Genomic DNA, 12,383 nt, shown 5'->3' with positions numbered 1-12,383 from the left:
ATTGCACTTGCAGCTCTGCTGCCCTCTCCTTTATATCCCGTCTCTGATGGATAGCTCACCCCTGTCTCAGTGACCCCTGTCTCAGTGACCCCTGTCTCAGTGACCCCTGTCTCAGTGACCCCTGTCTCAGTGACCCCTGTCTCAGTGACCCCTGTCTCAGTGACCGGTCAGGGACAGGAAGAAGGAAATAGGGATAGAGCGCAGGAGAGCTGCAAGTGCAATGTCCAAACCCACTGCACTTGCAACTCTAACACCCAACTATGGATTACTCAAAAATAGCAAAAAGGACTTCTGCAAGAAAGGTAAGGATTTACTCAGCATTATAGCACCTGCCATTACCCTGGCGTATAAAATCCTGATGAGAGCCTCTTTACACTATCAGCACTCTGGGAGGCTTTTGCAACGATTCTTACATAATTAGTTCCCTTTTTCGAAATAACATTTAAAAGTGCCACCACAGCGGTTTTTTTAAAATATATTTTACTGCTGAAGTGGTGCTTCTAATGTAAGGTCTGTGCCCCTACTCTCATACTCACCTTCTATCACCGCCGCTCCAGCAGTTTGTGGCCTGTTGGATCGCTCCAGTATTTGCTGCAGCGAGCCGGAGGTCGGAATTCCATACGAGTCTATGAGAACCTCGTTCTGACCTCGTTCTTCATAAACTTGCATTGAGAGTATGTGCTGCAACTTCAGACTTCCGGCCAATCAGAAACTATGCTCACAAGATGGTGCCGTGAGAAAGGAGCAGTGCCAAAAAACGGGAAAGACACCGGCGGGGAAGTATATGACAGGGGGCAGGGACATTATATTAGAAGCACTATTCCAGCGCTGGAAAAAAAACGAAACACTGGAGTTGTGCTTTAAGTGGCAGTAAACCATCTCACAAATATGGACACGGGGACAATATTATTCAGTGCACATTATTTCTTATGGGAAGGAACTATGAGCACTATATGTAGCGTGTAACTGTCAAATAGAGAATGTCAACAATTTACTGAAGTTCAAGTAAAAATTCATTTAATAAAAAAAAAAAGGAAATAATAATAAAAATGCACAACCAACGCTCCAGTAATAATTGATGAACAGAAAATAGAGGGGTAAAGAACCATCTGTAGATTCAGCGTTTAACGTAGACTTCTCTATCAGATCTCCATTGCATTTGCACAAAGTGTAAACTCTATTTCCGCCTTCATGAAGATTTCTGTCTATTTAATGACTAAGAACAGACCTTGAGGTTTCCTCGCGTTCAGCATGACTTCTCCTAACAGTCTGTTTGGCGCAAAATGATTTCTATTTAATGTCTTCAGACTATTCCTCCTGCTGCTGTGGATGAACCACTGGAGCTTGGTGCTCAGCAGCTGGTGGGGGAACTTTTCCTGAATCACCAGGTCCGACAACAAAAGACTTACATTTACAATAATAAATGTATGGATAGCAGAGAATTACTGCTACATGAATGTCCTCTCAGGGAGCCTGTTGACATACGCGGCGGGAGAGAGCTGGAGTAACCCTTACAGACAAGATCTGTCACCTGGATTTCGGGTGGAAGCACTTTTATTTCGCAGTACGGATTGAATGAAAACTTGTTCCTTTTGATGTTCTCTATAAGCTTCCGGCTGAGTTATTGCTCTGCTTATTTGTTACTTTGGCTACTGCATTTCGACAATTTCTTGATGACCCATTTCTGTGTAAGTCACAAGTAGCAGAGAAGTCTAAACACCAAGGTGCCTCAGAAGCTGGAGGACTGTCCTCCAGGACCAGCTCATAAAGGTGAACTAAGCAAGCACAATGGTTCACCTTTTACTAAATGTTCGATGCTCGCTGCTGCTGGGCAGTTTACCCGCTCTTTATTTTTTTTTGTGTGTTGGTTGTTTTTTTCTATTTTCCATTGGGTTAGAGATATGACATATGTAAATTATAATGTGAGTTCGGCTTAAACGCCCTTACATTTTTTTTTTTTTACAAATTGCACAAATCTAATCAGAAAGAGTATGAGGGCCTTACCACTGCCTGGAGTCCAGATTCTTAAGCTCTCGTAATAACTTGGAATTTTTCTTTAGCAAGTGGAAATTTTTCCTGCATAAAGACATTAGTTAAATTACAACTATAAAAGCATATTAAAAAAAAAATCAACATTTATGGGCTAGTAAAATCATTAGAACAGAAATGCAGATTTCTAGAGGAGCGCACTCTCTCACCATCATTTTGGTTGCGATGACCAGGATATGATATAAGGCGAGTATGCTCATTCTTAAAACCATATGGTTACACTCTACACCAGTATCATGGCTTCTGTTCCTATCAGGGTCGTGAGCACGCTGATGGATACAGTTTTTGATTAAACGTCATGGGCCTTATTGACTTTAATTAGGTTTTTCTACATAACAGTATTTTTGAGGGTAACATCTTTGAAGACTGCACATGAGCAAGTATGTCGACTCACTATTTTTGTAACTCCCATAAAAGTTACTAAACTGAACGGCCACTTCTCTCAAACATGGCCTCATACGTGGTCCTGTATATATCAGACATTTATGGCATAACCTGTGGATATGCCATAAATGACCAAGATTACACTTTTATAATTATGATATTCTTTCCATTATAAACAGTAATCTCTAAATGAACCATATATCTGAATGGAGATAAGCCCAGTAATACTTCAAAGGGACCTGACACGTGATACACGCTGTCCAAAATGCTTGCAGCATGTATCACCTATCAGGGTCCCCATTAGTCCTAATACTTATAACCCAGGAAAGAGAGCATCCCTATGACATACAGGCCTCTAAGTCTGGCACTAGGAATGACATAGAAAATCTGTTTAGTCAAAAAAGTGTTCGGTCTTAAAATTGAGTTTTATGGCTATTACAGCTGTAACAGAGCCAGGTAGTGGCCCAAGCTCCAGACAGAGCATGTATTGCTAAGAAAATGATCTTCTAATCTTTTATGCAAATGAGCTGGAAAGTGCTCCAAGGGCGGTTACAATCTTGGCAAGTGGCACTCTGCAGTAAACCCTGCCCAAAGCCTCATCGTTGGCACCACTCTTTTGCTATATGAAGGACACTGGAACCTCGTGCACGTGCCATGTGCAACAATCACTGACACACACAAGGCACCAGTAATGCAGCGAGATATCGAAGTCGGTGACAAGCCAGAACGGTGGAGCTGTCGACACATCAAGCCTAATGGCCAAAGCTTACTGTGAAGAGCTGGAGCATTTAATGGATTTGGACCGCCCTTACAGCACTACCAGCTCATTTCCATAATGGATCAAAGTTTGTTTCCTTAGTAATGCCTACTCTAACTGCAGGCAAAAATTTGGCACTTGTGTTTTAGTCCACAATCTGTGACTCGCTACTTTAGTAGCCCTAAACTCCTGACAGACTAACTTTAAAGATTTTTTTCCCCAGAAAAGCAGATGCTCTAAACTAGCAAACACAGCAGATACTCAACCTCCCAAGGTCCAGTGGCAGATCTCCCCTATGGCTCAGATCTCAGTGTTTTTGGAGCCACAATGATGATACATCAGCAGCGCACAACACCACTGAAGCCAATCACTCACTCTGCGGCTCATGCATTCTACCTCGGCACGGCCCTGAGCACCATGCGGTGATGTCAACGCTTGAGCCAAAGAACACTGGGTTAAAGGGAACCTGTCACCCCGTTTTTTCCGTATGAGATAAAAATACTGTTAAATAGGGCCTGAGCTGTGCATTACAACAGTGTATTTTGTGGACCCTGATTCCCCACCTATGCTGCCGAAATACGTTACCAAAGTAGCCGTTTTCGCCTGTCAATCAGGCTGGTCTGGTCAGATGGGCGTGGTGTCTTCCCCCAGATCTTGCTTATTTTTCCATTGGTGGCGTAGTGGTTTGCGCATGCCCAAGTCCAGAATCCACTGCACAGGGGAGGGAAAAGAGCGCGATTCCCCTGGTGATCGGTGGGGGCGGCAATCTTCCTGTGGCCGCGCGTGCGCAGATGGAGCGCTCTGCTGCCCGGGGCTTCAGGAAAATGGCCGCGGGATGCCGCGCGTGCGCAGATGGAGATCGCGGCGGCCATTTTCCTGAAGCAGAGATGCGAACTCTGCTTCAGGAAAATAGCCGCCGCGATCTCCATCTGCGCACGCGCGGCCACAGGAAGATGGCCGCCCTCACCGATCACCAGGGGAATAGCGCAGATCGCGCTCTTTTCCCTCCCCTGTGCAGTGGATTCTGGACTTGGGCATGCGCAAACCACTACGCCACCAACGGAAAACTAAGCAAGATCTGGGGGAAGACACCACGCCCATCTGACCAGACCAGCCTGATTGACAGGCGAAAACGGCGACTTTGGTAACGTATTTCGGCAGCATAGGTGGGGAATCGGGGTCCACAAAATACACTATTGTAATGCACAGCTCAGGCCCTATTTAACAATATTTTTATCTCATACGGAAAAAACGGGGTGACAGGTTCCCTTTAAGCAACGGTGGGCAGCTGGGACTTTAGGAAGACGAGTACCTGCTCTGTTTTTGGCATTTTAGTGAATTCGAAGTCCACTTTCATGAAAATGGAAACTTTTGGGCAACTTTTTGGAATACACTCAATCAATAAATAAAAGGGGCCTTAAACGTACCGTTTCTCCCAGGAGTTCATCCCTAGGTCGTTCAACAACAGTCTACAGAAATAAAAAGGTGCTTGTGGCTCAGCAGTGCTGGGCTCCTCCTGGAATGAAACCTTCACACTAGGGTCACAATTACATCTCTCTATGTGCTCAGCCTCACTGGCACTTTGTCTTGTGATTGCCTGTATGATGTCCGCTTCTTGTTCTTGGCTCATTCCAACAGGAGGTAAAGCCGGCTCATTCAGCCTTCTCTCCGGATGTTGTAGGCACTCTGGACTCGTGCTGCCAAGCTTTTCTAGTAATAAGTCGAGGGCATCAAAATCATCTCCGTCATATGTATCTGACTGCGTCAAACTTGGATCACTACAATCCCATTGTCCATTTTGTAGTTTTCCTTGTTTCGGAGTGTCTGTGGGGCATTCTAATGGACCATACATGATCCCACCATCCCATGAGTATTTCCCTGAGATATCTCGAACAATGATGCGCACATCGCCGGGCACCCCAGGGGCCTGGTCTCTCCCAATGGAATTTGCTGGAGGGATTTGCAGGTAAGAAATAAGAGCACTATCGTTAAATACAAAAAGTTGCAAATTAGGGCTTCGGAATACATCATTTGAAAGCTCAGTTGCTTCCACAAATGGGTTATCCTGGTTCTCACTAATCAGACTATGTAAAATAGCTGGGCCCCCGCTTAGAGGATAGTGTCCAAGATGGTTGACAAGTTGGGTCATGACCATACGCGCAGTTAGAGGAATGAGCTCCATATTCCGCCTCTTCTTTTCTAAAAAATGGAAAAACAAGGTAAATATTATAGAGAACAAGTATTTAATCTTAGTTCCATTAGTTAAATAAAAGTATGTAGAAGAGAAATATATATTTTTTATGGAGACCAACTTCCTTTATTTTCTGGACAGTCCGTTAAGCAGGGTACTTGCTTTACAGAAGCGGTTATGAACGAGAATTAAAAAGGTAGTCAGCCACTTCATTTTCATTTTTTTTTTTTTTTTAAAGTAAAGAAAATAAATCCTCACCTTTGCAATTTCCACTACATCTGGGTATAAATGTGATTGCTGCAAAACAGTGAACACCAAAGCATCACTGTCAATGTAGCAGTCACATGTAGTGTGGTCAGGACAAAGCAGAACAAAAAAGGAAACCCCAAAAAGCAATGGAAAGGAAGTGACATGGAAACGGTGAGGTCAGGATTACTAATATCATAGTTTTAGCATATTTTTTAATAAATATTAAGTGGCCGGATAACCTCTTTAATTGGCAGAGGTTGCAGTCTTCAAGAAGCGATGGCGCACAGTGTGTATAGTCTTACTGTTCTCCCTTATTAGACCTCTAGCAGTAAAGTTATCATCTATTGTTATTTCCTCTGCTCTGCTAACTCTGTCTCAATCTACACAGCAAAGCTGACAATCAAATGAAAAAACTAAAAAAAAACTACTAAGAAACTGACTTAACTAGTATGTAATTTTTTTAAGATACGTTCCTTGTCTCCTCTTATTAAAATGGTAAAAAATGTAAAGTGCTTATAAAACCAAGTAACTTCGCAATTAAAAATCCCTTTGGAGTGATTTTTAATGTTATAATTTTCTACTTGCTGCCTGTTACTGGCCATCGTTGCAGTCTAGCAAAGGTGGCTGGTTTCCTAGGCAATGAATGCAGCCATTGCAAGCATTTTGAAATAGAGTTTCCCAGAGCAGCTGCAAAACTTGCCATGCCTCTGCTTGCAGCATCAGAAAGCGCACAGATTGGGACAGCGGCTCAACTATGCCATTAGTCTAAACTGTCATACATTAGGAGTGCTTCACGCCCCTGGCAGGCAGGATGACAAGAGGCTGGGGAGGAGAGGTGGGCAGTGTGCTCCTGAAGAAAAAGCATGAGACAACTTCTTTAAAGTGAACCGGTCAGAAGTATTGTTTTAAGTAAATTACAGACACTGTTAGGTTGGCAGTGTTAAACGAATTAAAATGATACCTGGGGTGAAGAAATCAGCCTTGTGGTTCTTGTGTCAGCTAATGATATGCCCGTGCTCTGGGGCTGGACTGTAGGCAGAGTCTTATCTTCCTGATCTAAGCCAGAGAAACTAAGAGACCTCTATGACGAGGAACATGTTTGTGCTTCAGGGTGGCCTGTGGGTATATCTTTCCTTAGTTTCACTGGCTTAGAGCAGGAAGATCAGACTCTGTCCACAGTCCCACCCCAGAGCACAGGCTTGTCATTAACTCAAAACTTCTAACACTGACTGATTACACAAGAACCACAAGACACATTTCTTCACCCCAGGTATCATCTGTGTAGCAGCGCCAACCTGACAGTATCAGTAGTTTACTTAGCAAAATCTTGCTGACAGGTTCTCTTTAAGAGCTCTACCCTACTGAATGAAAGGGGTTAATAAATGATGGCAAATGTGAACATAAAAAAGCCGATTAAAAATACTAATCCCAATAAGTTTGCTTTGAGTGTGCAAAATTACTCCAAAATTTGCTTACGGAAGAAAGATGACATTTTATCAGCACGTCACATAAACGTTACTTCGCTCTAATACGCTGCAAAGTGCAGCTCCGAACACAGCAAAACAGCGTTCACTTCAGTATCTGCTGCGGAATACATAAATGCACTCAATTATAGTCTAACTTCTTCATTATGGTAAATTTCTTTTACAAACCCCTCAGCATTCACTGTAATTACTTCTAAATCCAGTTCTGTGAATTTAGTTGGAGGGGGGCTCGTACTGAATGTATTCTTTTTTCAGAGAAAGCGGAGCGTGGTAATTTATGTGTTTGTTTTCATGCAGGAGGGAATGGTCTCATCGGTGACATTTACAATCACCGCACCGTCGCTTACCTTCTGCCACTGTCAGGAGGTTGTTGAAGTCAGAGGAGAAGAAAGAAGGAGCAGGCTCAGAATTCTTCACGTTCTTTAGTGATAGAAATGGATCATATTCCATGGAGGAGAGGTCGGCCAGGCTCAGGATATACTGGCTTTGCTGAGTGTAGGTGTTAGAGCCACACACACAACAGTGCAGAACCTTCAAATGAAAGGATCAGAAGAAAATTACAAAACCAAACAATTCATAAATCATTTACATTACTATGGAATTAAAAATGGGATTGATTGACCAGAAAGTCTAACAGCTATCTAGCCTTTGTATTGTGCACCAATGTGGAATTTCACAAGAGAAGCAAAAGACCGAGCAGAGAAAACACACAACTGAAAGCAGATACTTTTGTGAACTTATTCTGTTTTACTCATTTACCTGAAAGAGCATTCAATGACATTTTATAGTCTTTTCTATAAGCATCTGTCAATGATAGGTCACCTGCAGCATAGAATGGCGACAGAACGGCATACATGTATGTCATAGTGATCACATGGGCACCGTAGCATTGCCTGCGTGATCTTACTACTCCTTTAGGATCCGACAGGATCCCCATCAGCGCTGTGCTGACAGATACAATACACCGTAATAGAGAAGTATTGTGGGGCATTATATTAGTAATTGGAGGAAAAGACATAAAAAAAATGAAAGATATATATATATATATATATATATATATATATATATATATATATATATATATATATATACATACATACATACACATACACACACATTTATTTATTTTTTACACACACACACACACACACACACACGCATACACACACACACACACGCACACACACGCACACACACGCACACACACACACGCATACACACACATGCACATCAGGAAAAGAGTATATAGAGCAGCATGGCTATTCAAGATACATCATGGCAGTAATCACAGTGGTGCCCCAGGCATTAGGTTTGGGTCTAGTGGCCCCGCCATAATGTAAAAGGTAAGGGGAACCACAGTAAATGCAATAAAAAAAAAGGAAAAATCCCCACTATTTAAAAAATCTATAATATATAAAAATACAGGAGAAAAAATAAATCACACTGATCTCATCTGGTCTGTAATGATCCTACAATAAAACCAACAGAAACCCAAGTTAAATGGAAAAAAAGTTGGGCCTTAAGAGACATTGCTGTTCCGGAATTTATGTACAAAATTTTACTATATGAAATATCGTTACTTTATTGATAAGTTATAAAAGGAACTTTAAAACTAAAAATGTCCACATTGCAAACATTTTTAGAATCACAACAGCTCAGCAGTTTTTATGTTACACCATAATACACAAATCACAGAAGTGACACAAACCTCCATTTGACCCTCATAAAGAGTGGCGCGCAGTGACCCCACTGTAGCGCCTCTGGCTGTAGTCATGGAGCTGGGAACAGAACATCACAGCCTCGGATATACATACCCTGTAAATGTAGTCGAGGAGAGAAGGTTTTGCTGTATTTGGGTCTTCCAGGTGAGATGTAGATATAGGCTCGAGTAATGTCTGGAGGGGAAGAGCCATGCACCAGTCCAAGAGGCAAAGCAACAATGACACTATAAACTGCAAAACAGAAGAATCATCTCAGGGAGGCAAAATGGGTTTCACAAAATAAATACAAGCCTTTACTTAAAAATAAAAAAAACAATAACGCCAACATCAGCCTACTCAGACAACAGTGACAAAGGCTAATAAAACAACTGCAATGTAACGGAATTCATTGTGCCCAGGATTTATCAGCTTGACCACCTTTACTGCCCTAACCAACATATTCCATTGTCATGAGCCAGCAAGGGTGGACAATAGTCAGTGACAGATGCAATCTCAAAAATCTGCCCCCTTACAAAAAAAAAAGCTACGTATTTGTGCCCTATAAATATCACCTTCATGAAATGAACCTAAGCAATTCAAAACAGAGCATAATGTAGTGCCTGAGCTCCTGATTCTAGTGCCTGCTTGTTTTCTGCAAAGGCTTTTATCAGTTTATCAAGAGCAGCACTGGAGTCAATGCTGCGGAGTCCTCTGCATTCACGAGCCGCAGCGGACTGACTGCTTTCATCTGATGTGCCGTATTGGAAAACAACTTTCTATTAACGTCCGGCTAAACCGAAGGCAAACAACATCGAGAGAGGACTTCAGAGCGGCACCTATACCGCCTCCACTATGAAGCAGTAGGGAAACACCCCATCGATCCGATACCGGTTATCCATCCTAATAATTCGCTGGTCCGAGAATCCCACTACAGCCATAGTTATTCTAAGCCGATACATACAGTTTTAAACAACTTAGACGACTCCAGGAAAAAAAAAGTAAGAATTACAAATTCTTCAGAATACTTCACTGATGGATTTACTATTACGGTAACTCATTCTGCTGTGTATGGAGATACGTAAAGAAGCGGAGCCGATCAGCATTTTCAAATAAACCCTATTGAAAATGTGTTATACTTCATTTATATTAATCACAATTTAACAGTTTATTGCCTTCTATCCATTCAAAACCGTCCGCCCCTTGCAGAATTTTCTGCTAGACACAAATTTTCAATTCCTTAAAAGTAAAAAGTTCAAGTCTAGAGACCCCAATATCCCTTTGAAAGGTTGCATTTGCTTTAACCTAGACATAATTAAAACAGGAATTTAGATTTTTTTTTACTGATTTCTTTCCAGAAATGTATCAGAAGTATCAGAAATGGCTTACATGCATTTATCCAATATCACCTGATTACGCTACACTTTTACAGAAAAACAAAAATATAGATAATCAAGTATGTCATGCTATGGTGAACCATTACCTAATAAACAGTTTACACATCAGGAACGGTTATTCCCCTTTCTACCCTCGGCAAACAATAGCAGGACTCTGAATATGTATCCCCGTAATGAATACAGCCATGCCAGACATTGCTACAGGGAGACATTTACCTTTTTATCTGCTTCCACTGACGAGTTCTCCGCACTTGGCAGAAGGAATGAAATAGTTGCTACCAAAATCTACAAGAGAAATTGGAAAACACATTGCTGACAAATGAAACTTACTGTAACAATGGAAACATTTGACATGTGACTACTTAAGCAACCAATATATTACACAGTGCAGCCTGTATTTAAAAGGTTAAACCTTCACGTAACACTTTGTGACTGGTCTTAGGGTTTGCTCATTTGCGGAGCTCTTTCCTGCGGAAAAAAAACAGCTTTTAACACTACCAGCAAAATGAGTGAGATTTTTTCCTTGCATATTTCATAAAATCATAGAATGTTAGAGTTGGAAGGGACCTCAAGGGTCATTGTGTCCAACCCCCTGCTCAATGTAGGATTCACTAAACCATCTCAGACAGATCTCTGTCCAGCCTCTGTTTGAAGACTTCCATTGAAGGAGAACTCACCACCTCTCGTGGTAGCCTGTTCCACTCATTGAGCACCCTCACTGTCAAAAAGCTTTTTGTAATATCCAATCTGTATCTTCTCCCTTTCAAATGAGAATAAGGATGATCTCTCTACACTGGGACAGTCCTTCAGATATTTGTTGACAGCTATTAAGTCTCCTCCTAGCCTTCTTTTTTACAAGCTAAATATTCACAGATCCTGTAACCTTTACTCGTAGGACATAGTTTGCAGTCCGCTCACCATCCTGGTTGCTCTTCTCTGAACGCGCTCTAGTTTTTTAATGTCTTTTTTAATGTGGTGCCCAGAACTGCACACAGTATTCCAGATGAGGCCTGACCAAGGAGCAATAGAGAGGAATTATTTCACGCGACCTAGACTCTATGCTTTTTTTAATACATCCCAGAACCGTGTTTGCCTTTTTTGCTGCTGCATCGCACTGTTGACTCATGTGCAGTCTGTGCTCTTTAAGTATACCCAAATCTTTTACACATGCTGTTGATTAGCTCTATTCCTCCCATTTTGTAGACATACGGGTGTGGTATTTCTGAGGAAGAAGTCACACAGAGACTTCAAAAAGCATTGAATAAAGCCACAATTCCTTTGCATCAGTACGTCTGGATTTTCATTTGTTCAGCAGCGCAGATAATATCTACTAATTTCCCTCATACATTTCACAAAAGATAAGCCCTGATGTTGGGGTAATAGGACAGCAATTCAGTCGACTACGACTGTGCCTATAACTACTGCTGGGATTGTTATGCCCAGGCAGGCTTGAGCGGGGTCCTGAAAAAAAGACAATCAGGAACTTGAAATTAGTTCAGATTAGGCAAGTGGAGATTTACAAAAAGAAAAGAACACCGGCCAATAGGTATAACCAAAAGGGCACTCTTGAGGAATAGTTTTGGCTATTGAAGTCTCTGAGTACACTGGCTTTTGCCGACAGATGAAATGCAATCACAGCCTCACAGTAAAAGACATTCTGATTTCAGTATATAAAACATATTCAGTATGTAATTTTATAACATTCTTTTTGTATCAATTCTCCGTGATCCTCAAGATCTCCGTAGGTATCCATTAACCCACTTTCATCCAGTTGATGAATATCCGTCCTAGTTATATAATGATCACACAGAGTTCAATACATTACAGTCATTAGAGCTTTGTCTCATAACTAAGCATTTTAGTCTTTGGAAAGAAATAATCATTAGAATGTAATGACAGCAAGTTAGGGAATTAATGCACAAAGTAGATCAGGAAACTGCATAATGTTTTATACAATGGAGAAGTTTCATTGGCAGAAAACATTATACCCCTGTAACACATGCACTTCTCCATTACCGAATATACAGAAATAACCCACCTCTGTGATCTTTCTACACAAAGGCAAATCGGAGTTCTGAAGTTCTCGCCAATAGGAAACTAAAAGTTGAAGCACATCACAGGCCACCTGGGCAACGGTTTTGTTGGAAAACTGTAGAGAAAGTAAAATCATGAAAT

General features: G+C 41.6%; 1 protein-coding gene across 3 annotated transcripts in view; it reads right to left on the bottom strand.

Annotated features, from left to right (window-relative positions):
- The window catches only part of RALGAPA2 (Ral GTPase activating protein catalytic subunit alpha 2), a 331,873-nt gene that overhangs the window by 142,511 nt on the left and 176,979 nt on the right, over positions 1 to 12,383 (bottom strand). For all 3 annotated transcript variants that reach the window (XM_077282789.1, XM_077282788.1, XM_077282790.1), the window contains 6 exons: positions 12,247 to 12,357; positions 10,425 to 10,493; positions 8,929 to 9,066; positions 7,462 to 7,645; positions 4,618 to 5,389; positions 2,005 to 2,076 (listed from right to left, as the gene is read on the bottom strand). In XM_077282789.1, coding sequence (XP_077138904.1) covers positions 2,005 to 2,076; positions 4,618 to 5,389; positions 7,462 to 7,645; positions 8,929 to 9,066; positions 10,425 to 10,493; positions 12,247 to 12,357 — 1,346 coding nt within the window. The remainder of the gene's footprint in view (positions 1 to 2,004; positions 2,077 to 4,617; positions 5,390 to 7,461; positions 7,646 to 8,928; positions 9,067 to 10,424; positions 10,494 to 12,246; positions 12,358 to 12,383) is intronic.

The sequence above is a fragment of the Ranitomeya variabilis genome, chromosome 2 (assembly GCF_051348905.1).
Source record: "Ranitomeya variabilis isolate aRanVar5 chromosome 2, aRanVar5.hap1, whole genome shotgun sequence".
NCBI lineage: Eukaryota > Metazoa > Chordata > Amphibia > Anura > Dendrobatidae > Ranitomeya > Ranitomeya variabilis.
This window is presented reverse-complemented; position numbering and strand designations above follow the sequence as displayed.